Genomic DNA, 27,823 nt, shown 5'->3' on the forward strand with positions numbered 1-27,823 from the left:
TAATATATATATATATATATATATTATATATATATATATATATATATATTAAAAACATAGAAACAGTGTGTCTGTATTCCTATTTCTTTGATAACTCAGCTTTCTCATACACACACACATACACACATTTATTTATGAGTAATCCTAGCTACAAGAGAAATAGGAATATAGACACAATCTTTCTATGCTATTAATATGTAAAAAACGTAGGGAGTCTCCTGACAGTCCATTTCAAAGTTTGTTGACTGCTTATTCCCAAATAAAACCATAGACCACTAAATGATTATATAAAGCAATCATAAATTAGACTAACACCATGGTGGGCAACATAATTTGCATACTTGTACTTTTGATGGATTGCTGTTAAGCAACATTTATTTTATGTGTGAATCAAGACTACTGAAATAAATCTGATTATCCGAAAACTGTGACAGAATTGGAATTATAAACATACTCCTATAATATTGATATGTTAAATGTATCATCTTAGCATGTATCTTATTTCACAAGGTGTGTACTATAAGTAGTTATTTCAAACATATTTTACATTTTATTTACATGATAAGAATTTAGAAACTTTGTATGAATGTAGATAAAGCTTATATGATATATATAGTATATATAATATAATTGTATATAACAATTAAGATCAGATTTTTTTCTCTAATATGTAAACAAACTTTATATATTAACTAACCCCACAAAAGATATTTATTTTAAATGACCAGAGATATATCTAGTTCAAACAGCAACAACCACAGACACCAATATTCAAAATATTCATTACAATAAATTGAATTTAAATATTTAGTAATTAAATAAATTAAAAATAAGCAAGAACTAAAAAAAAACTATAAACATATTTATAATAATTAAAATTATAATTCATTAAATTGAAACAATATAATATTTTTTATTAATATTAAAATCTTTAACTTTTATAAAAATAATCTGATTTCCAATATTTACATAATGTTGTTAAGAGCATATAGATATTGGATTAAGAACTGATTGGGGCAACATTTGGCATTTTTTCACCGAAAGAGTTTTTAGCCTAATACTTATATGCTTTATTAATAGGTCTATCTACATTGAGTTCTACAGTTAAAAATGCCTTATACATTTTATAAACATCACGGCCAACATATCCATGTATTTAAAATCAACCACCAAGACAATGGAAAGATGGAAAATAATTAAATATTGGTTTCAAATTTTGACACAAGGCCAGCAATTTTGGGGGAAAAGGCAAGTTGATTACATTCCCTCCCAGTACCCAACCTCGAAAGTATGAAAGGCAAAGTTGACTTTGGTGGCATTTGAATCTAAAATGTAAAGACAGGTAAAATATCACAAAGCATTTTGCCTGGTGTGCTAATACTTCTGCCCACTCACCACCTTAAAAAGAATAGCTAAATATCAAATATTAGGAATCATAGTAAAAGAAAAATATTGGTATACAAATAGAGAACTATACCTGAGAATGTCTAAAAGTGACTCCTGTTAAAAAGTCAAATAGGAACTATTTGTCTGTCTAGGATTTCAAAAACTAGACAGAAAATGAAGGAAAACCCATGAGGCTTATAAAAAGTTTGCATTTACTATTTTTCAAGAGTTGCAGTGGAATTGTCATTGATCAGGTTGCAGAATTGTAAGGAAGTTATTGATATCACAAGAAACATATGAAAAGTGAATATAAAAATTTTTGTCTTTTCTTAAATGACAAAAACAGCTTTTCCATGATTGTAATTGTTTCAGTTTTTGGATCTCTATGTTTCATTTGTACTGTCTGATTTTGTTCAAATTTTCTACCTTGAATTAGTTTTACATGCTAGAGACAAAAATCACATCCATTTTTGTCTGAAATTGATAAAAAAAAAATAGTTACAGATCTTTGAAGTTTGAAATTTTAATCTACCAGAAACCCCAGGCAGTCACAATTTCCAAAGTATTGATGATAAGGAAATGAATACATTAAGAAACTTCAAACAACTTCTCTCTCTCTCTCTCTTTTTTTCTATAAATAATTTAATAAAAGACAGTTTAAAACCTCATGAAACTGTTTTTAAGATAAAACTATTGAATGAAATAAAATAAAAATGTTATTTAGCCTTCAAATATGGATGGAAAGAATATAATGAAAAGGTCCAAAATGAAAGAAAGCAAGTGAATGACAATGAAATTTTTATATGTCCCCAAACAGTTCTTGCAAGAGATTGCAATTTTCATATCTGCGCCATAACCCTAATCTAACCCTAACCCCACCTGAACATTAAACTCTAATTCTAAACTCCTAATATTAAACTTTTATCCTAACCCTAAACCCAAACCATTGCTCTATGGCTGACACTATCAAACATCTGGCTATATAGTTGACAAGAGGCGAGCTGGCAGAAGCGTTAGCACGCCAGGCGAAATGCGTAGCCGTATTTCGTCTGCCGTTATGTTCTGAGTTCAAATTCCGCCGAGGTCGACTTTGCCTTTCATCCTTTCGGGGTCGATGAATTAAGTACCAGTTTCGTACTGGAGTCGATGTAATCGACTTAATCCCTTTGTCTGTCCTTGTTTGTCCCCTCTATGTTTAGCCCCTTGTGGGCAATAAAGAAATATATATAGTTGACAAGAGTGACTTCTGATATGTCAATAATGGAGGTTTCTGATTGGCTAAAATCTCAAACTTTAATATTTGTAACTTTTTAATTATTACTTTCAGTCAAAAATTAATGTGATTTTTCATTATTAGCTTGTCAAACTACTTCAATGTAGAAAACATGAACAAAATTGGATGGTGCAAACAAAATTATAAAGATCCCAGTTTTTTTAGAAAATACAATTTATCAACATCACTGAGAAGATTTGTGTAGCAATACCTTCTTAGCTATGTAATCTGAGAAATTTCTGAACTTACTGTATCAATATCAGTAGCAAAACAGATAGGTTTAATTAGGTTCAGTGATGTCATCATTGTCCTGTGATTGGGATGAAGTACCTGCTAGCTCTACTTTGGGAAGTTGTAAATTGTTTGACATTTCACTTCTGATTTATGATCATAGAATAGATTTTAAATCTTTTGAATTATTTGGAGATGTGTAATTTTTAAGAACTAGCAGACAGACCATTTAAATTTTCTTAATTAAATTTTTTACTGTGGAACATGTGATTTGATCCCATGATAAAGAATTCTTTAACTCTTTAGCATTCAGATTATTCTGTCAAATGTAATACATTATTTTGAACTAATCATGTATTGTCTTGTAGCTTCAAGATTTCAATGATGTGATTGTATATTTTTAGAATGACATTGTACAGTTGATGCAAGAGGCTGAATCTGGCCAGTTTAAGCATAAAACAAGCAGAATATTTTGGATGGGTATGGCTGGTTTAAATGCTAAAGGGTTAAAAAGGTTACCCAAAAGGAAGCTGAATTAGACAACTTCTAAAATCATTTCTTCTATCAAATCAAGATAAAAATTAAATAATTCAAAGAATCAATTTTATGAAAAATTTTTGAAGTAATTACCTTCATTGGTTTGAGTAAAATAATAAAGACCAAAAAAAGCCACTTAAATGACATTGATCAGGATTGACAAAGGGATGTGAGTTGACAATTCCAGTAATAAGATTGGATTCATTTTCAAGCATTAGATCTAAAATATTAATTACCTTTGATATGAGGAGGGTTTAGAACAGGTATGGGCAACCATTATTAAGAGGTGGGCTGCATGAGTCATCATAAGGTGGGCCAGACTGCTAAAAGAATTGAAGGTAATTTTTCATTAGGTGTACCATTCAGAAAGTTGCAGTTTATCCATGAATGGCTTAGAAAAACTGTTCAAAACTTTTAATCAACATTTTAAAGTAAAAACAAAATTCTTCATAGATACATGTTGATTTCAAATTCCCATTACAAGAAAAATTAATATATTATCGATATTTGAAATAATTCACTCAATAGAATCACATATATTCTTAGCAGAGAATCAATAGTAAAGGACACACCTATTCTAATAAGCATTTCATCTTCATTTCACTTGTTTCAATCTTTGGACTGTAGCCATGCTGGGGCACCACCTTGAGGGTTTTGCCAAACAAACTGATTCCAGTACTTATTTTTAAGCCTAGTATTTATTCTATCTGTCTCTTTTTACTGACACACCAAGTTACAGGGATGTAAACAAACCAACACTAATTGCCAAGCAGTGGTGGGAAACAAACACAAAAACATACACATAGATATATACATAGATACCCAAGTTTAGCATTATCTCCTTCGAAATAGTCACCTTGTGCAGCAATACACCAGTCCCAGTGTTCCTGCCACTTCTGGAATACAGCCTGGAAGTCGTTTTCCATAAGTGAGTCAAGGACCTTCTGTGACCTTTGAGCTGCCTTTTCATCTTGGGGAAGAGATTGAAGTCTGCAGGTGCTAAATCCGGCAAACAGGGCGATTGCAGAAGTGAGACCATGTTTTTGGCAAGAGACTCATGAGTGAAGAGAGCTCAATGAAGAATTCAATTCCTCACACTCCACAGATCCAGATGCTTTCACAGAATGCTTTCTCTCAAATGCTTCAAAATGTCACAGTAGGACTCTTGATTTATGGTCTAGTCCTGGGGGACAAATTCTCGATGCACAATACCACATTTCTGGGGGTAATGCTTGTGGCAGGTTTTCCAGGGACGTTCTTCCACCTTTGAAGTGCCCATGCCACTCAAAACATTGCATACGACCCATTGCCTTGTTGTTGTAAGCTTGCTAAAGCATGTTCAATGTCTCTGTAGTAGAGTTTGCAAGTTTAACACAGAATTTCACATTGGATCTTTGTTCCTGTCCATGACAAAATCGCAGACTACAGCATAGACATGGTCACAAAAACACAAATTTCTCAATGTCACTCAGCACACTACTAGTTCTCAGTGCGCCCACAACTGAGTGCTGCCATCTGTTGGTGCGCTACATAACTGGGTCTGGGAACTTCTCGATACCATCTCGTATATATATATATATATATATAAATCAAAAATTGGAATCGAAATTGAACCAATCCTATGACTGGCTCCTGGCAGTTGCCAGTGCTGCTGGACTGACTCCTGTGCAGGTGGCAAGTAAAGAAACACCGTTTCGACCCTGTGCTTGAGGAGATCTATTGAGTCAAGTACACCAACATCAAAGCTCAATGGAAACTGTAGTTGTGATCCCCGGGCCGGTGGCACGTAAAAAGCACCATCTGAATGTGGCCGATGGCCAGCGATGCCTTGACTGGCTTCCGTGCCGGTGGCACGTAAAAAGCACCAATCTGATTGTGGCCGTTGCCAGCCTCGCCTGGCACGTAAAAAGCACCCACTACACTCACGGAGTGGTTGGCGTTAGGAAGGGCATCTAGCCGTAGAAACACTGCCAGATCAGACTGGAACCTGTGCAGCCTCCTGGCTTCCCAGACCCCGGTCGAACCATCGAATCCGTGCTAGCACGGAAAGCGGACGTTAAATGATGATGATGATGATGATGATATAAAGACAAAATGGAATAAGCAAGAGGAGACATGTAAGATAGTGAGAGTCGTTGAAGAGGTCATGGGATGTGTGATGAAAGAACTTTGACAAGGATAAAAAATAACAAGAAAAGCTGAAGCGAAGACCAAATGTATGGTGCATGTGCTTAACTGGCAAAATATGACCACCCTCAAGTACAACAATGTCTGTTTCAACACACGATTTCACATCAATAATCTTTCAGAACAAATACATACATATAAAGTAGTAGTAGTAGTAGCAGTAGCTATAGCAGCAGCAGCAGCAGTAGTAGTAGTAGTAGTAGTAGTAGTAGTAACAAAACAGTAAGCCCAGTTTATACTCGCTTGACTCTAAATAGCTTAGCCGTAATACCATATAGCAATGCAGATTTATCATCAACAACACCTGCAAATAGTACAAGGCTCGGATCAACACAAAATTTTACTAAATGACGTTCCCTCCACTTCAGATGTCTCCCAGCGGGATCGAACCCAGAACTTTATGATTGCGACTCAGACTTCTTAACTAATCTGCTATCCTGATTTTCGTTCATGAACTTAGTTAAATAACTTTGACTGTCAGAATAACGTGCAGCATCGACACTCGTAAATCTCTTATTCCTTGGATTTGTTTGCTTGTTTACTTAAAAATCTAGTACGAAACTTTATTATTTTTTTTTAATGAACCTATGTTCAAGGGAAATTATTCGACTACTAAATTTTCTCCCCTCTCTCATAGCAACCTTAATTATTCGCCATAGCAACGAACGCACCTAAGCACACTCACGCAATCAATTAAAGAGTAAGTTTTATCAGTCTTTCACAATGATGGCTACGGCAAGTGAAGCTATTTGTGAAATATCCGATATAAATTCGGAATTACCAATTACAGATGTTGTAGCTGTTAAAGATACGGTCCAGATACCAGTGAAAAAAGAGTACGTGATAAATACTCTAGACCACCTGAGAGCGATCGGTAAGCTTGTGAAGTCATGCATAGACATACATACATACATACATGCATACGTGTATATATATATATGTATATATATATATATACATACGTATATATATATATATATTATATATATATATATATTATATATATATATATATATATACATACATATGTATATATATATTATACATACATATGTATATATATATATATACATACATATGTATATATATATATATATATATACATACATATGTATAATATATATATATATATATACATACATGTATATATATATATATATATATATATATATATATATGTATATATATATATATATACATACATATGTATATATATATATATATACGTACATACGTATATATATATATATATATATATATATACATACGTATGTATATATATATATATATATATATATATATACATACATATGTATATATATATTATATATATATATATATATATATATATACATACATATATACATACACACACACACATGCACACAACGCACGCGCGCACACACATGTATGAGTCCGAAGACTTTTTTTTTCATATTTTTACTTTAATTTATTATTATCTACATTCGTACAATTTAACGTAATATATGACAGGTTTAAATGTCTACAAATTATTATTTATCTGGTAAATATGGTGTGTTGACAAAATCAGTAGTCGGTCAGGCAACTTGGTACTATTTAGATGCGGTCGTTTACGTACTTAGATCAAATATCGCCAAGGTGGACTTCGTCTTTCGTGGTTGGTAACAATTTATCACGTAAAGTACTGGATTTGATATAAAAAAAAACTTCTCGCCACAAGTCTGTGTGGTTTTGCGACTTATCTTGAAATTATTGCAGCGTGGAAGGTGTTTATAAGCCATTTAAGAAACACACAAAAACCATTAGATTCACTTCAACATTTAAATTTAATTTGTCAAAATATTTTCGTCACTTTGAGACTGCGACCTGTTCACTGACAAAATTCCGACCTGTCAGTGAACAGGTTGTGGTCTCAAAGCGACGAAAATATTTTGACAAATGAAATTTAAATGTTGAAGTGAATATAATGGTTTTTGTGTGTTTCTTAAATGGCTTATAAACCCCTTCCACGCTGCAATTGTTTTCGTTCCAGCACACCATCTCAGATCAGGTCACTTGCTATGCAAGTACATCTCCGTAACTTGAAATTATTGTTATACATTTAGCAAGGGACAACGAATAGTAGAATCAAAAGGGCAATGAATTTAAAGCTTTACCGTTTTAATTACGTCCCTTTTCGTTCTGTATTCAAATTTCGCTGAGGTCATCTTTACTTTTCGTTCTTTTGGGTTTGATTAAATAAACATCAATCAAGTACTAAGGTTAATATGATCGGGCATCTTTTCGGTTTGAACGGCAGTTTTTAACATAATTTCTAGGTAACTAAACACTTTTAAACTTCGTATACTGGTAGAATGTGTTTATAAAACATCTTTTTCTCTTGGGTTTATTGAGAAAATTCTATAGTTTGTAAGATATTTGTGATTGTTTTTTTCTTCAATTTCTGCAATTTCAACCAATCAGTGACGTCTATTGAGTTAAAAAACATTCTGTGCCGTATTAATATGTCCCTCGTTTAAGAAACAGATTATTTCCATTTTGGGTATAGTGTAGTGAAAAGAGGTAACCAGGTCTTTAACATGACTAAAGGGTTTTCTCGACCTCATGTATTTACTTGCTCACCATCCTGTTTGATGAATTATTTGCAATTATCTTCTATAGTAATTTAAAACTGGTAATTATAATAATTACTATTCTTTTATTATTTTACCAAATGAACCATTGGTCTATTGTACTTTATAAAAGCACAATATTACATTTGTCATTCTTTAAAAGCACAGTATAATATCTTATCATTAAATAGATATTTTGGGGACAGTAGATCTCAAAGTACATAAAACCAATAATAGCGTGTAAATATTGGGTTGTGAAACCCTTTTAGCTAGAAAATGTCAAAAGCTGGCCATGGGGTTTGAACCCACATCTCTTGTAGTCACGACATCTTTGGTATAATGGCAGAAATTTGTTATGACTACAGATGTGGGTTTAAGTCCCATTGTCAGCCTTCGAATTTTCCTATCCAAAAGAAATTTTCAACCCAACATTTGTATGCTATTTTCTATAACTTTATGCACTTTGAGACCCACTGTTTCAAAAAGAATTGTTTCATGTTCTCTTGAAAGCTTTAAATTCTTATGATGTCAAGCTTATCATTATTTTTATCTAAAGTAGTGGTTCTCAACCATTTTTTGCTTATGAACCCCTTTGATTCCTATTTTACTCTACTGGACCCATTTCTTAACAAAAAAAATCCTATTATATTCTTATAATTCAATACTATAAGGAATTGAATAAAAAGACTGTTAAAACATTTTGTGCTTTGTAGAAGTGTAACAAATTTATTGTTCATAAACTTAACAACAAAATCTTATATGGACTTATGAGGGCCACTGATCTAAAGAGCTTGCTTTGGTGAAGTATTTTCAACTTTCTTCAGCAACATTAGAACAATTAGATTATCTCTTTCAACCTGCAAGATGTTTGGAGGGACAGGGCCACTAACAGTGAAGTTCTTGTCATCATTGGCAGCTCACCTCACCAAGGTGTCAGATGATACCCGTGAGGGTGCTTGGCTTTTCCAATGCATTAGCTTCACCGTTGCCCGTGGTAATACCGCGAGTGTGCTGACTTGCTCCAGTAGGTTCCATTGAACTTTGTGTTGTGTGACCAATTGAAGCACTTGGGGCTGCATTGATGTTCTTTCTTTCTTTTCTTTCTCCTTATTTAATTTGTATTTTTTTCTTTATTTTGCTACTATGGCTGATATTACCTAAAGCTTTATGAAGAATTAATTTGTAGTTAAACAGAATTATTGTTATTTAAAACATATTTTTATTGGAAATAAAAAGAAATTAGAAATTTATAATATTATATTCTTGTTTTTAATAGACAATGTTATTAAAGAAGGCACAAATGATGAAAATGCTGTCGAGAAAATTCCCTTAATTACAAACTGTATTCAAACTTTGGTAAGTAGATTTCAACTATTCCTAATGTAATTGGGTGGTAGACTTAATTCATTGATGGTTTAGCACCATCATCTGATTGTTGGGCATATTAGCGGAGTCCTCTCTGTTGCAAAAATTCAGCTTTCAGGCCAGACTGGATCTTCAATCTGAGGATAGCTTTCTCATTTCCTTGCACCAGTTACTGGAGGCCCTGAAAATTGTCATGATTACTGGGTTTAACACTACCAATCAACTTAATCTGTTGTTTGATTTAATGCCATCACCTAACTCTTGGGTGATTTTAGTGGAATCCCCTGTGTTGCAGGTCAGGTCGCTGGTTCAAGCATATCTTCTTCCCACCAGTCTTAGAAACTTATAATTTGTCATCTGGCTTAATTCCACCCACCAAGAACCAGGATTTTTTTTCTTTTCTTACCAGAGATCTCTCTGTTGTAACTATCCAGTCTTCGTCTCTGATCTGGGAATAATTTCACTCTTTCTTCCACAAGTCTCAAGGTGCCCTGCAAGAGGTTATAAGGCTATGAACTCAGCTTTTCTTCCTGATTATGTAGTAGTAGTAGTAGTAGTAGTAGTAGTAGTAGTGGTGGTGGTGGTGGTGGTAGTAGTAGTAGTAGTTGTAGTAGTAGTAGTAGTTTCTTACATAGGCACACAAAGTCTAAAATTAGAGGGGAAGGTGTCAGTCAGTTAAATCAATTCCGGTATATGGCTTCACATTTGTTTACCAATCCTGAAGGGTTCAAAGGTATAAGTGATTTAGATGGGATTTGGACAATAAATAAATAAATAAATAAATAAAGGTAAAGATGAAAATTGAACAGTTATACTTGTGCAAAATATTTTAATAATTAGTCTAATAAATTAATAACAAAAGTGTTGACTAGACACAAGTGATTTCTCTTAATTAAGCTTTTTTTATTTTGGGAGGAACTGTAGTCAAATTGACTACAGTGTTAGTCCTTATTTTATCAATCACACAGTAATGAAAGACAAGTCTGTAAATCGGCTTGGTAATAAACCAGATGAGAAATGTTAGGATGTCGATACTTAACCCCAACCATTACATATAGGCAACTACAAGCTGGAAGCTGTCCAATAATTTAGAAAATTTGGCTCAGTTATCAGTGGCAGTAACTTCTCATTCCATGCTAAGATCAATAAGTCATAGGCAAAAGTTGTCTTTACCTTTGCAAAGACTTACCGAACCAATAAGAATTTCACTGCATAGAACAAAATGTTTTAGTACAGAGCAAAAAAAAAAAAATACAAAAAAGAATTACATACGTGTGTGTGGTCATAGTGCATGTGTTTGATGGTATACTAGTATGTGTTAAAATTCACTATGTATGATTGAGAAGTGTGTGTTGAGTCCTTCTTCTGTGGTGAGGGTCATACTTAAAGGGAAATATAGAATGGATCTAACTATTAAAGTTGTGTATATACACATACATACATAGCTATCTATCTATCTATCTATCTATCTATCTATCTCTCTCTCTTCCCTTCTTGGGACACAAAACTCTACTTGTGAAGACCTGTTGAGGCAAGTGAGGATCAGAATCAAAATCGATCAATGGAAATTGCAGATGTGTTACCAGTGCCAGTGGCATGTAAGAGAACCTTCCGTTTCGCGACCGTTGCCAGCACCGCCCCGTTTCGTGTCCGTTGCCAGCCTCGCCTGGCCCTTGTGCCGGTGGCACATAAAAAGCACCATCCGTTCGTGGCCGTTTGCCAGCTCTGTCTGGCACCTGTGCGGGTGGCACGTAAAAAGCACCCACTACACTCACGGAGTGGTTGGTGTTAGGAAGGGCATTCAGCTGTAGAAACACTGCCAGATTTGACTGGGCCTGATGAAGCCTTCTGGCTTCACAGACCCCAGTAGAACCGTCCAACCCATGCTAGCATGGAAAACGGACGCTAAACGACGATGATGATATATATATATATATATATATATATGCATATACATACATATACATATGCGTATATATGCAAGTGTGTGTGTATGTGTGTGTATGTGCATTCACACATATATGCATTCATGCATACATACAAGCATGAAACATACATACATACATAGTTATATATGAGAAAGGGAGATAACTTCAAGAATGAATAATTCCCTGATATTGACATGCCATTAAGGGAAAGATAATCTGATTATCTGTACATAAGGGGAGAGTTGTGGACACGTTTCTACCTCAGTGGGTATCATCAGTAGAGCAGTTGTCCAAATGAGTGAAAAGAAATAATTCAAATAGGCCATTGACATGAACATGGGCAATAAAATTTGAATATAGGTATATCAAACACCATTCAAGATAAATTCTAGATCTATTGCAATTATCTTCCCTTCAAGAGAAGAATAAATTTTACCTTATGGTAATTGTGACAATACCAAATGTGAACGGGAGATAATCTTAAGGCACAGGAGTATGTGCACGTGTGTACACACACACACACATGATGGGTTTCTATATTTATTTTTTGTCTACCAAATTTCAATTCTCTCCTGGGTCTGGCCTTGTGGCAAGGGGGTTTGCATGTTCCATAGATCCAAGGAGAACTACCATCTGGAGCTTTGCTCCCGATAGGGCACCCCAGGCTAGCTGGTCTCCGAGGGAGGTTCCGGACTAATGCACCTAATGGTACATCAGCTTATTGCTAAATATGGCAATCCCATCATCTGACTATTCTGCAGAGGGCCAACAACCCACCCAGGAGAACCTTCAACTTGTTACAACACCAATGGGAAGAAACCGAACTGCCCAACATTGGAACAGATCCCTGCATGCCCTCAAATAACAAAAAGTTAACTTATGATGATCTCCAGAAGCTCAACATCATCTTGGAGGATGCAGAGGGGCTGGCATGGTGGACCTAGTTGGATCTATGCATGATGTTGCTTTTGGGACCATTAACCTAGGATGACCTCAGCCCCATTGAGTAAGAGCATGAATATGTGAGTGAGTGGAATTCCAATCACAAATTATTGGTCACCCTAGGCAATAACAGATGGCACCTGCCCATGGTACCACAAAGTAGAAATGGACCTAAGTAAAAAGCTGATTACATTTCTTCCTTTTTCATTTTTGAGAAATAGATAAAACGTTTTAATTAGCATTAGAATTAAGGACTAAAAACGAAGGTGTTTCATTTTTTAAAGCCTACATAAGTGTTAACAGAAAATTTACTATTTTCTTTCTGGATTTCTATCATCTGTCTGGATTTATCTTCAAAGGTAAAAATTTCTCATCTATACAAAATAATCTTCATCAAAATGAATGAAAAGCTAGTATATTTACTTGGAAAAGCTAGTATATTTAAATGCCACTGTTACAGGCCAAAAGTATGTAATGATGGATGAAATGCCACTGAGAATTTTGTCCAGTATGCTAATGATTCTTCCAGCTTGCCGCCTTAATCCATTCTAGATTAAGTTAAGATGAAGTGGGCTTGGAAGTTTGCACTTTAAATCAAAGACGAAAAAAGAAGGTGTATGGAATATCCACATTTAATATCTATTTTTTGCACATGTTATAAAAATCTTTAAATTTACTCACAAGCACATTTCAATAGCAGAACTGAATTTTGAGTAAATTATATATTTAATGATGAAATACTTCAAACAATATTGTTACAAATATTACAATTAATTTCAGGACAACCAGCGGTTTCACTTTCATGAAGAACTGGAAAAAGAAACAATTATTAGATTTGCCCTTCAACATTGTCTCATGAATTTACCTACAAATATCCAAAATGAAATTAACGGTAAGCAATTCACTAACATAGATTTCTAATATTGGGAGAAGGCCGCAGATGGAGAGGATTTAATTGGTTATATTCACATGGTACTTGACAGGTGTTTGTTTTATCAATCCCTGAAGAAAAAAAGGTAAAGTCACCCTCAGCAGGATTTGAACTCAGAACATAAATGGTTAGGAGTGGCTGTGTGGTAAGTGGCTTGCTTACAAACCACATGGTTCCGGGTTCAGTCCCACTGAGTGGCACTTTGGGCAAGTGCCTTTTACTATAGCCTTGGGCCGACCAAAGCCTTGTGAGTGGATTTGGTGATGGAAACTGAAAGAAGCTCGTCGTATATATGTAATATATATATATGTATGTGTGTGTGTATATGTTTGTGTGTCTGTGTTCGTCCCCTTCAACATCACTTGACAACCGATGCTGGTGTATTTACATCCCCGTAACTTAGCGGTTCGGCAAAAGAGACCGACAGAATAAGTACTAGGCTTACAAAGAATAAGTCCTGGGGTAAGTTTGCTCGACTAAAAGGTGTTGCTCCAGCATGGCCTCAGTCAAATGACTGAAACAAGTGAAAGAGTAAAAGAGGTTACAACCTCTTTGGTTGGTTTTTTTTCTGTTACAAAAACAAAAACAAAAATTGTGCTGCCAATCCATCACCCTTACTCTTTTACTTGTTTCAGTCATTTGACTGTGGCCATGCTGGAGCACCGCCTTTAGTCGAGCAAATCGACCCCGGGACTTATTCTTTGTAAGCCCAGTACTTATTCTATCGGTCTCTTTTGCCGAACTGCTAAGTGACGGGGACGTAAACACACCAGCATCAGTTGTCAAGCAATGCTAGGGGGACAAACACACACACACACACATATATATATACATATATACGACAGGCTTCTTTCAGTTTCCGTCTACCAAATCCACTCACAAGGCATTGGTCGGCCCGGGGCTATAGCAGAAGACACTTGCCCAAGATGCCACGCAGTGGGACAGAACCCGGAACCATGTGGTTGGTAAGCGAGCTACTTACCACACAGCCACTCCTGCGCCTATACCCTTAACAGTTTACTAATATTAATATTTTTATTAATGTGGTAGAGTAGTGAAACAGGCAGATTACCAGTTTCAAATCTATGTTGTATTCACTCTTATCCTTTTATATTTTGAGTCCAAACAGGAACTACTTTACTTTTCATTTCTCCTGAGTTGATAAAGTAAGTACCAAGAATATACTATGGTGTAATTAAATCGACAACACCTTTTCTCTTGAGATTTCTGACTTTATCCGTTTGGGTAAAATTCCCAATGTTCCACAATGCACTCTGTTTTTAACTTCTGGTTATTGCATGTTCATGGAGGCACATGGCCTAATGGTTAGAGCAGCGGATTTGCAGTCGGGGGATCGCGGTTTCAAATCTCAGACCGGGCGATGTGTGTGTTTATGAGTGAAACACCTAAGCTCCATGCGGCTCCGGCAGAAGGTAAGGGCGCACTTCTGCTGACTCCTTCGCCACAGCTTTCTCTCACTCTTTCCTCCTGCAACTTGCAGCTCACCTGCAACAGACCAGCATCCCATCCAGGTGGAGAACCTATACACCACGGAAACCGGGAAACCAGCCCTTATGAGCTAGGAATGGTTCGAGAAGGAACAAAAAAAAAAAACTTATTGCATGTTCACATCATTTATGTTACATATAAGGATGGACACACATACACATGCACACAGAGCCACACATACACATACACACACACACACACACACACACTCACACACACACACACACACACATCTCTCAATATCCAGATCTAATAAAAGACAGAGAGGGAAATTAGTTTAAGCTCCAGCACATCATGACATGTTAGCAAACAAGAAGATATAAAAAAAAGAGATATAAAAAAAAACAAAGAAAATGAATTAAATTAACAATGAATTAATCTTCAAAGATAAATGAAAAAAATCGTATTCTTTTTATTATTATAATGAAAATGATATTAAGTTGATGATTAGTTTGATGAGAAGATACTTCATGCTATTGACTATTAATTATTTACTTTCATAATTATTGATGATGAAACACAGACAATGAACATATTTCCAGTAGACTGCTCTACAATAAAAGGTTTCTATAGAAATCAATGTCTCAAGCATCTACAAGATGTAAATTTTCTAAAGTAGAAGACCAGTTTATACACGGAAATTCACAGGTCCAGCCTTGTCACTCTTTGTCTTATTGATTTTTCTTGAGAGTTCCATTAAGGATCATATAATACATATATATATATATGTAAAAGCACCATCCGTTCGTGGCCGTTTGCCAGCCCTGTCTGGCCCCCGTGTCGGTGGCACGTAAAAGCACCATCCGTTCGTGTCCGTTGCCAGCCTCGCCTGGCCCCCGTGCCGGTGACACGTAAAAGCACCATCCATTTCGTGGCCGTTTGCCAGCTCTGTCTGGCCCCCGTGTTGGTGGCACATAAAAGCACCATCCGTTCGTGTCCGTTGCCAGCCTCGCCTGGCCCCCATGCTGGTGACACGTAAAAGCACCATCCGTTTGTGGCCATTTGCCAGCTCTGTCTGGCACCTCTGCAGGTGGCACATAAAAAGCACCCACTACACTCACGGAGTGGTTGGCGTTAGGAAGGGCATCCAGCCGTAGAAACACTGCCAGATCTGACTGGGCCTGATGAAGCCTTCCAGCTTCACAGACCCCATTTGAACCGTCCAACCCATGCTAGCATGGAAAACGGACGCTAAATGATGATGATGATGATGATGATATATACTAGCAGCTAAGCCCGGTTTCACCCGGTCAGTTTGGATGATGTGGCTGTAAAACCTGTTCTGTGTAAGCATTCGACTTGTTTAGGCACGCTTTCATTAAAAAACAACTTTAGAATGACTTTTTTCTATCAAAATGTTAAAAATAACTGACCAACAAAAAGAAAAAGACCCAACCAAGATTCAACCAAATCAAAAAAAATTAAACCAAATACTAAGCAGACAAACATGAACCATCCCACTTCTACTGCACGTACACATGCACACATACACACACACGCACGCACATTTACATACCCCCTTCTTTTTACATACACAGATATATTCACACAGAGTTGAAATGCTGTTTGATTTATTTTTTCAGCATACTCTACCAAGTATGACATCACCCCTTTCTTCCTTATTCATCTATCACCCCTTCCTTTCTCATTCATAAACACAAGAGTATTATTATAGTAAATTATCTCGGTAACCATGGGAGCTATGAAAAAAATATAAAGCCCAGCATCACCACTGGATCATTCTAAACATCTGTGTAATTTTTTGCGCAATTCCACCTGGCTGTTTGACCGTGAATCCCAAGATTTGCCCATGTCAAATTTATATGTATATATATATATATATTCTGAGACACCCTTCGGTCACGACACAGACCATGGGATTGCACCTAGAAAGTTATCCTCCCAGGCACAAGTCCGGGCAAGGTTGTTTATGGAAGACCAGCAGTTGCCCATGCATACTGGCCTCTCCTCTCCACGCCACCAGTGTTATCCAAGGTGAAAGGCAGCAGCCAATACAGCTTGGCACCTGTGACGTCGCAACTCATTTCTACAGCTGAGTGAATTGGAGCAACGGGAAATAAAGTGTCTTGCTCAAGAACACAACAAGCAGCCTGGTCCAGGATTCGAGCTCACAACCTCACGATCATAAGCTCGACGCTCTAACCACTGAGCCATGCACCTTCACACACATATATATATATATATATATATATATGTAAAGAATATGTAGGGTTTAGTTCACTGATGATCTAAACCAATAATTATGTTTCGTAAGTGCTATAATAGATCATCCCTTAGGTTCCGGGTTCACAACTGAGGCTGGAGCTAGGGATCCATAGCAGGTTTCCAAGTCAGCAGGTATACATTAAAGGTAAAAGGAAAACAAAACCGAAGCAGGACGAATATCTCAGGTCATATAGAATATTTAATTAGAGTAAGGTGAATCAAAAAAGAAGTAGAAGTAATTAGTGTTATATATATATATAACATGTATCGGATTGTTGTGATGAATTTTCTGCTTGTTTGGGAACATTCAGTTGTTCAATCAAGTGAATTATCTGTTCATTGAATTGGCTTGTACAGATTCGTATGTTTTGTTTTATGTATGCTCATGCATATAGTTGCATATCTAGACATGCTCATATATATTTAAATGATAAACTTCTGGAAATTTTTACGGATTTTTACAGTCCCAGTGATGGATTGGATCTGCAGTCTTCGAATTAGCTTTCTCCTTTCTGGTTTTGAGAAGCCTAATTTCTCAAGATTGGTATTTAGGCAGTGTGTTACATATCCCAGGGCCCCAATGATTACAGGTATAAACCTGAACTTGTAATCTGGATAGAGTGACTGTAGAATTCTCAATAGTTTAGTGTAGGCATTCTCTTTTTCACTGATCTTCAGCTTTATGTTAACATCCGCTGGCCAGCTAATTTCTACAACTGTACACAGTTTCTCTTCTCTATCCCAAATCATTATATCAGGTCTGTTGTGCTTGCATTTTATTGAGGTCTTCACTGGGACATTCCACCAGTATTCCTTTTTATTATGAGTGGTTATGGCTTCAACTGTACAGTGGGTTTTTATTTTTTTGTCTTTGGGGGTTATCCTTCTGATGGATTTCATTATAGAGTATCCCAGCTTATGTATGTATGTATGTATGTATGTATGTATGTATGTATGTATGTGTGGCAGACTTTTACCACATCAGGTAACATGCTTAGCTGCATTTTGTCTGTTTGCATGTTCTGAGTTCAAATTCCACTGAGGTTGATTTTGCTTTTCATCCTTTTGGAGTCAATAAAATAAATACCAGTTGAGGACTGGGGTTGCTGTAATCAACTCATTCTCTCCCCTAAATATGCTTGCACTGTGCCAAAATTTGTAATTAGTATATAAATATATATATATATAAATAATAGAAGAGCTGGAGAGATTACGGCGAGAGGGCATGGCTGTTCGTAGTGGGAGTTTGTAAACGAAGAAATGTAACGTTGCTGACTGGTGACGTCATTTCATCTTCGAGGCATTATGAATATCCGTAGTATAACTATGAATGCGCAGGGGTGTAGGTGAGAATATTTCAATTACCTGAAGATTGACTGTAACCATAACTCGAATTATTACGAATTGGACAGCCATGAAACGATCGTAGTGTTTTACTCATTATCTTTTATTAAACTTCTATACTTTTGATATATATTTAAAATAATATAAATTAATTAATTTTATGTATTGGCTTAAGTTTTTCATTGTTTGATTTGCCTAATAGTGGTTTTGTCTCTAATTTAATATAATATATACATATATATATAAGGCAGTGAGCTGGCAGAATTGTTAGAATTCTAGGGAAAATGTTAAGTGGCATTCATCTTTACATGATGAGGTCAACTTTACCTTTCACCCTTTCGGGTTGATAAAATAAGTAACAATTGCATATTGGGGTCACTGTAACCAACTCATTCCCTTCCCTACATATACCTTGTGCCAAAATTTGAAATCAGTGATGCCATGATTTTATATCCAGTTGTTAATTTTACATTGCTATGATTTTACATGATAAGGATATGTGTATCCTGAGATTATGAATTTAGATCAAGTTATTTTTACATTGCTGTGATTCTTAATCAGAAGTGGTTAGCGTGCAGCTTGAAGTAAACATGGTTGAATGAAATCATAATACTGGAATAAATTTTTGTTGATTTAATTTTATTCAAAGCTTGTCTTTTCAACTTATTGTGAATGCTTGAAATGTTAATTTTACATTGATGTGATTTTGGATGATAATGATATGTGCCATGATATCATTGGGAAGAATAAATACCTACTTAAAGTCATCAATGGCAGATAAATGTATTTGGTTGTGCATGATGAGTGTTTGTCAAGTTAAGATTTTTAAGGACAAACATAAACTTATTTGAAAAGTGATTGGTGAATTTTCAAGAGTTCTTTCAAAAATGATAGATTTGGATAAGAGCCAAGACATTTGTAATTTTCTATTCTAAAATAGCTCTTCTAAACTGCAAGAAACAGGAAACTGATATGATAAAGTATATTTTTTTATTGATTTTTTTCTATCATGATTTTTGCTCACAAGAACTTGTGAGAACTCAACCTAGGAAAACCCATGGAGCACGTTGCTCATGAATGTTACTCTCATTATTAATTATATAATACAGTTCTTTTCATTTATACTCCAGTATAAGAAAGATGTTGACATGTCACCCTATCTTTTAATGAATTATTCAATATTCTTGTGTTCAACATTAATGTGCTATCTTGTAAATATTATTTTAATTCAAGGTTCCAGATACTGACCCTATTATGCAAATATCAGTTATATAATATTTTGATCAATAATCCATATATGTATCGCATTTATATTTATGCTTTACATTTCATTCTATTTGGGAATTTAAAGGTTATTTAAAGCTTTCTTGTAGCCTGATTTATCTAGAAGATAATATTCTCGTTTAGTTGCATAATATTCAAAACCAAGAATAGCACTTACAGTTTATAGGTCAGTGCAGTTTTCGGTTTTAATGAAATAAATTTTATCTCCTGTGTATAATTCTAATTCCAATTTTGTATTACTGTAAATATATTTTCATGAACCGAACACAAAAGATTTTAATGTTTCAACAATATTATATTATCACTGGATATAACTTTAGATTCATTAAATGTAATTAAAATATTATTAAACCCAATTTAACCTACATTTAACTGGAAAAAAAATTAACAATTGTGATTAAAATTTTAAGGAAGGTTTAGGCTTATAAGTCATATATGTAGACATGAGTGTGTCATACATAGTACTGGATTCCAAATGTGACTTGCTGTCCACAAGTACTTCTTATATGGAATCTACCAGCATACATCACAACAATGATGAACATCCCTCAACGGAACTTTTACTAACCTCCTGTGAGTTATACTCCTTTAAGCATTTTTTTTCTCTGTCTATGTTGTATAAATATTAATGTATCATAATCTGACCTGATATTTGTTGTTTGCCTGCCAAGTGTTTGTTCTATTATATATGTATCAGCTTGATTGATACATCACAGCCAATTCTCACTTAGATACCCACCATATCCCTGCATTTAAAGTTGTATCTGAAGGCAGGGTTTAGGCACAGATTTGACCTGAACAATAAGTGTATGTTCTTATTATCTTAATGTCATTTGACATCATACTACCCACGATTTACATGTTTATTTTGATGTTATTTTAATTACAATGCAAGGCTGAAAAGTTCCTGGCTTTGGATAAAAGAAAATACAAGGGGATAAGTTAATCATGATTTTATTCAACATACTCCCCTCTCAGAGTCACACACTTATTACAGCTGTCCTTCAGTTTTTCTAAGCCCTGTAAAAGAACTTGGAAAGTTGAACCTCCAGCCAGGCCTTTTGCAACATCCTTAACCTTTTCATTACTGTATTTATTTTGAGATGCTCTTTGTTTCTTTAAATTACTTTAAATATAACGGAGAATTTAGTAAAATAACTTAGTTATCATTAAGCTAGTGTTAGGAACATAAATTGTGACTAAGGTTTAGTGGAAGATTTTAATTCAAAACTTATGAAAACAAGGCATTTGTACTACAGAGCCAGAGCCGGTTTCAGGCAGGTTGGTAACGAAAGGGTTAAAGCTAAGAACCTCCTAGACAGTTAATCACAATGTAATCTATGTATGCAATGTATAAGGTTTAAATGTTTTGCTGTACTTGAGTTCTGATAGTCTTTAATCCTTTGTTACCATATTTCTGTTGAAATATGCTACGTTTGTGTCAGTTTATTTTGAAAATAATGAAGCATTTAATAAAATACTTTGTCACAATGAAACTACTGCTTAGAACATTAATTAACATGACGTTTTAATTAAGAAACTTTGTATCATAGAACTAAGGGCAGTTTCAGGCAGGTTGGTGTCAAAAGGGTTAAAGTTGTGTTCACAAAATAGAAGTGTCTGTACTAATTATATTCAATAAAGAAAAATGTTGCATGTTTTATGCATCATTCTTTATTAAAAAAAAGCTGTTTTCATATAAAAAAGAATAAATTAAGTTAATTATTAAATTTAGCAAGAAATCTGCAATAAGGTTAAATTTTTTGGCAAATGAATATAATAATAATAATAATAATAATAATAATAATATAATAATAATAATAATAGTAATATAGGGGTGGATTAGCAGAATCATTAGAGCATTGAAGAAAATGCATTGTAGTATTTGCACAGACTCTTTACTTACTGAGTTCAAATCCTGCTGAAGTCAGCTTTGCCTTTCATCCTCTCTGAAGCCAATAAAATAAAATACCAGTCAAGTACTGTAGTCAGTGTCATTGTCTGATCTCCTCCCCAAAATTATTGGCATTATTTTAGTAATAAATACTAAATATTCTCCCTCAGAAGATTTGTCTATAAACTTGAAATACCTTCAAAATTGGTCTAATTTCAGGGATTTTTTTTTTTGTTTTTTTTTGTTGAGAGGAGGAAAATCTAACTGCATGCCTGACACCTCCTCCCAGTTGTAGAGTTTTTTTTGTTCTTACTTGACCTGCATTACTATGCCATAAGAGAAGTTTGATAGTTTTAATTTCTCCCACCCTTGGAAAAGTTGCTGCTAATGCCTCTAGTTTCATCCCCTTAATGTTGCACTAAACACTTTTGCAATCTTTCTCCATTGTATTGCAAATCTCTACAATTTTCTCCTTGCCAATCTTTTTTTACTGCCAATTATTGACCTACAGATATTCAGGCAGAACATCAACGGTGTTTCAATAATTAAGGAATGCTTACTAAGCACATAAATACTATCCCTTCTCCATCTACTATGTAACAAAATATAAAAAGATAGTTTGTTCTTTTTTACCCTGTTAGTATACAAAAAAAACCATTTTAAATGAAAGATATCAACTATTTCAACCAACTTTATGAATAAATTATAGAGGAAATTTCAATATCTTGTTCACATATTATTTTTCTTCTGTCAGTTAATGGTAAATAGATTGACTAGTTGCAGTCTTCTTTAAATGCTATTATCCAGCAATCTACTGCTACTTGCAGCTGCAGTTGAAGCTGCTAAAAGACAGAATGATGCTATTAGAAAAAGTAAAATTGAAGGGCTCAATGATCTGGAAGAGAAAATTAGCAAAGCACGAGAAGAGCAAGTACGGTTTGAAAAAGAGAACAATATTTTGCTGTAAGTATAAAATGTGATTAGTTTTAAATATTGGACAGCCATGTTTCTACACATAAGATTATACTCAAACATATGTACATGCCTGCACAGACGAATGTGTGCATGTAATCCAAAAGTTATGAACAGCTACTGGGGCCTGGTGCAGCCATCTGGTTCGCCAGCCCACAGTCAAACTATCCAACCCATGCTAGCATGGAAAGTGGACGTTAAACGATGATGATGATGATGAATAAAATATTAAAGCATTACATTAATTATCCATAAAATGCACATGGTGATGTTGTTATTTTATTTTAAGTTTTCAATCACTAATCACTTGAGATTTTTTTTTTGCTTGTTTTTTACCATTTTTATTTTTTGATAGATATTAAAATCAGTTATGAGATTCAATAATTTTAAGCTAATAGCAGTAATTTAGTTCAGTTATCTTATGCTAATGGCAATTCTCCTTCAGCTACTCTTGGAATATAAGAGAGCAAATATATAAAGATGATACATTATGTGTATAATAATTGATCAATAAGTTACTTCAAAACCAAGTTTGAAAACACCAAGTCTGCCCAGTTCTAAGTCTGTGGATCTTTTCGGTTTGAACGGCAGTTTTTTCTAGCGGTGTTATATGAAATTGTCACCCATAATTATGACCCTAGTATCGATCTATTGCATTTCAAACTGTTTTAGGGTTAGGGGTGTGGGGAAGGGTATCTTTTTTTCTTCAGAAATGTAAATAAACCCAATCCGTTTCTTAAACGAGGGACATATTCATACGGCACAGAATGCTTTTTAACTCAATAGACGTCACTGATTGGTTGAAATTGCAGAAATTGAAGAAAAAACAACAAATATCCTACAAACTATAGAATTTTCTCAATAAAGCCAAGAGAAAAAGATGTTTTATAAACACATTCTACCAGTATACGAAGTTTAAAATTTTTCAGTTACCTAGAAATTATGTTAAAAAGCTGCCGTTCAAACTGAAAACATCTAAGTCTGTCAAAGTTTTAAGAATAAGTTTGATTGAAATAGGCAAGTCAGTTGTTGACAGTAAGCTTACAATATGGTACAATGAGTTTTAATATGATGTTGTTTGCTGTACATCATGGATCAGCAATTTCTTTTTGTAATGGCTTACTTTTGATAATTTTACATTTTCCCATGACTTGTGTGTGTATTATATAATCATCATCATCATCATCATTGTTTAATGTCCGCTTTCCATGCTAGCATGGGTTGGACGATTTTGACTGAGGGCTGGCGAACCAGATGGTTGCACCAGGCTCCAATCTTGATCTGGCAACCACTCCGAGAGTGTAGTGGGTGGTTTTTACATGCTACTGGCACGGGGCCAGTCAGGCGGTACTGGCAATCACCTCTCTCGAATCCTTTTACACATGCCACTAGCACAGGTGCCAGTAAGGTGACTTTGGTAACGATCACGCTCAATTGGTGCCCTTTTACGTGCCACTGGCATGGAAGCCAGTTGGCTGCTCTGGCAACGATCACACTCAGATGGTACGTTTGGCACCCTACTATCATGGGCACAAGTGCCAGTAAGGCGACACTGGTAACGATCACGCTCGAATGGTGCACTTTAAGTGCCACTGGCACGGAAGCCGGTTAGCCACTCTGTCAATGATATCCTTGCATGTCCCACCCTATTTCCATCGTTGGCAATGTTTGCATAAGCAATAATGAAACACAAGACAATTTAAAAGCCATTAACTGCTTGATGGTCCAGAAATACATTATCCATCAATCTATTCATTTTCTCTGCTCATTATCCCTGGGAAAGTCATGGATGTAGAGTCCTCAGGCACCTCCTCCATAGAGTCCAGTCAGATGCAATCATTAAACTTTGTGTGGAGGCACATGGCCTAATGGTTAGAGCAGTGGACTCGCAGTCAAGGGACTGCGGGTTCGAATCTCAGACCAGGCGATGTGTGTGTTTATGAGCGAAACACTTAAGCTCCACACGGCTCCGGCAGAAGGTAATGGCGAACTTCTGCTGACTCTTTCGCCACAACTTTCTCTCACTCTTTCCTCCTGCATCTTGCAGCTCACCTGCGATGGACCGGCATCCCGTCCAGGTGGGGAACCTATACACCAAGGAAACCGGGAAATCGGCCCTTATGAGCCAGGCGTGGCTCAAGAAGGAACAAAATCATTACACTTTCTGGGTTGATTCCCAAGTCTGACCAGCTGAAATTATGGATTAAATACATTACATCTGAACAAATTTTAGGAAGTTCAAAGACCTACAAGAAAATACCTCAGTGGTCTACAAGTGGTCCACTGAGGGGTCCTCTGCAATTTTTTAACCTTTTTTAAAATTCTTTATTCACATCTGCTTTACCATGCTTATATAAGTAACTTGTTTTTTTTATAAATGTGCATATTTGCTTTTTGTTGAAGTGGAATGAACTGTTAACTATTGAACTGTGAATTTGGAAAAGAACCTGCTTTCAGTCATTCATTTTGGATCAAGCAGATGTAGTTGCTATATCCAGAGGCTCAGTAAACTGGTTGTAATTATGTGGTTTGGTAGAATCAGTAAAAGTGTAGAACAAAATGCTTTACTGTAATTAGATCTGTTGCTTTCTATTCTGAGTTCAGATCTTGTCTTTTGTTCTTTCACACTCAATTAAAAGAAAGTAGTAAGAGTATACTGGAGTCAGTGGTATGGACTATCTCCTTCAGTTGCTGGCTTTGTGCCTAAATTACAAAAATAACATGGCTTGAGCTTTAAACAACATGGTCAGTTGTCATACTCCTTAACTCACAACTTTTGCATTTCATACAGTTTTATGATTGGAATGAATCAGTTTCTTTCTAGATCACAAGATCTAACAAGATCTGAAGACCTTTTGGGTCTTTTCGGTTTGAATGACAGTTTTTTCTAGCGGTGTCATATGAAGTTGTCACCCATAATTATGACCCTGGTATCGATCTATTGCATTTCGATCTCTTTTAGGGTTAGGGTTAGTTAGTGTTAGGGGTGGGAGGAAGGGTATCTTTTTTTCTTCACAAATGTAAATAAACCCAATCTGTTTCTTAAACGAGGGACATATTCATTTGGCACAGAATGTTGTTTACCTCAATGGACGTCAGTGATTGGTTGAAATTGCAGAAATTGAAGAAAAAAACAACAAATATCTTACAAACTATAGAATTTTCTCAATAAAGCCAAGAGGAAAAGATGTTTTATAAACACATTCTACCAGTATACGAAGTTTAAAATTTTTTAGTTACCTAGAAATTATGTTAAAAACTGCCATTCAAACCGAAAAGATCCGACCTTTTCATGTTTTATTTTCACTTTCAGACTATAAGGCAGCTAGTTGGTAGAATCAACAAGTCAGACAAAATGTTTAGTGACATTTCTTCCAGCTTTTTACATTCTGAGCTCAAATTGTGCCAATATCCACTTTTGTTTTTCATTCTTTTGAGGTCAATAAAATAAGTACCAGGTGTAATTGACTTATCCTCTCTTCTCTAAATTGCTAGTCTTAGTTCTAAATTTGAAACCACACAAGCCATTTTTCATGTATGCTTTCAACATTTGTGCAGTTTTGAATTTTGAGCAGCTTCCCTGTGCAGTAACAACTTTTTCTTTTTGCTTTCACTAATGTAGCAAGTAAAAGAATCTCTAACCTCTTTTTCATTGCTTAGTCATCCGTTAATATTTCACGGCCACAAAGTAGCAAGCTGGTAGAATCATTAGCACACCAGGCAAAATGCTTAGCAGCATTTCGTTCATCTTCATATTCTGAGTTTAAATTCTGCTGAGGATGACTTTGCCTTTCATCCTTATGGGGTCAATAAAATAAATACCAGACTAGCCTTGTTCCCAAATTTGAAACCAATATTTAACAGCATCTTAGACTGTTGAGGAAAAGTGGGGAGGTTATCTTCAAGCTAGATACTATCATAAATGCTTAAATCACAGTGAAATCTGCTCAAGCATCAAAGGACCAGATATTTATATTAAAGCAGCTGGGGGACTTATTAAGTCTACCCTCCAAGAAATCAGAATGCAAAAAGCTGTAATAAAAATTCCTAGGCATCCTATCCTATACTCTAAGACTTTCAGCCTGAACTACCAACCCACCTTCAATTGGTATTCATTTTATCAACCTGAAAAGGACAAAAAGTAAAGTTGGCCTCAGTAGGATTTGAACTCAGGAGGCAGTTAATGCAATGTTCTAACAACTCTGCCAATTCTTTGCCTCCATCTACCTCCAAATATTCAAACAGTCACTACCCATAATGATATTACCTATTTGAAACGGCTAATAAAAGTTCTATGAGCATGTCCCTCCTCTTTCGTTCAATGAATTTTTTTAAAGAAATATTTTCTAATACTGATATTGTTTAATAACAGTTGTCATTCCTTTCTGTTCTTTAGAAAATTATTTTCTAGTTTTTTGGGTTTTTTTTCAATAAATTTATTGAATATAAGATTAATAAAAAAAAAAGAGAATCAAATCTTTTGTCATATTTTTCAAGATTTTCACCTTTGATCATTGTGCTGTGTTCTTAAATTCTAAAATCTTCTCTTGAACTAACATACATTTTCTTCTCAAATGACAGGCCACAAAGAAATGAGATGAGAAAAAGTCATGATCGCTGTCTGCTGGATTTGAACAAACTGCTCGCTCATAAATCCGAGTTAGTTGAAACGTTTTTTAAAACTTGAAGCAAAAACTAGTTTTTTTCTTTTTTATTTTTGTTTTCCATAATTTTTTTCAATATCGTGAATTCAAATTATCATTTAGTATTCTCACTCCACATTGTCAACTGAAGAAAGACAATTGTTTCCTTTACTCAGTTCACGCATGCTGCATTTTCTATATCTTCCAAAAGTTTCAGTGTAGAGTGCTTTATAGGAGTTATCTTCCTTGCCCATTGTTTTGAAATATCTGACACCACCCCTAGAGGGAGTTTTCATTTAATAACTGCATAGAGCATTCCAGTTAAATGAAGCTGTTCAACTTAACTATGTTAGATATGTGAAACCATACTACATAACTACATATGTATTTAATGTACATGATTCTCCCTTATGTTATACAGAACACTTCCCTATGGTATTTAATATACAGAATACTCCCATATTAGCAAATGCATTCCATGACCAGGATATTTTCGGTTTGAATGGTAATTTTTTCTAGCGGTGTCATATGAAATTGTCACCCATAATTATGACCCTAGTATCGATATATTGTATTT

General features: G+C 35.1%; 1 protein-coding gene across 2 annotated transcripts in view; it reads left to right on the forward strand.

The window, feature by feature from the left end:
- The first annotated feature begins 6,205 nt into the window (after positions 1-6,205).
- LOC115213287 (uveal autoantigen with coiled-coil domains and ankyrin repeats-like) overlaps positions 6,206-27,823 on the forward strand; it is a 135,265-nt gene continuing 113,647 nt past the window's right edge. For both annotated transcript variants that reach the window (XR_004999754.1, XM_036504124.1), the window contains exons 1-5: positions 6,206-6,488; positions 9,485-9,564; positions 13,224-13,335; positions 22,459-22,594; positions 27,185-27,262. Coding sequence is in view for 1 of the 2 variants with exons in the window: in XM_036504124.1 (XP_036360017.1) it covers positions 6,338-6,488; positions 9,485-9,564; positions 13,224-13,335; positions 22,459-22,594; positions 27,185-27,262 (557 nt within the window). In the remaining variant the exon portion in view is untranslated. The remainder of the gene's footprint in view (positions 6,489-9,484; positions 9,565-13,223; positions 13,336-22,458; positions 22,595-27,184; positions 27,263-27,823) is intronic.

The sequence above is a fragment of the Octopus sinensis genome, linkage group LG6 (assembly GCF_006345805.1).
Source record: "Octopus sinensis linkage group LG6, ASM634580v1, whole genome shotgun sequence".
Classification (NCBI taxonomy): Eukaryota; Metazoa; Mollusca; class Cephalopoda; order Octopoda; family Octopodidae; genus Octopus; species Octopus sinensis.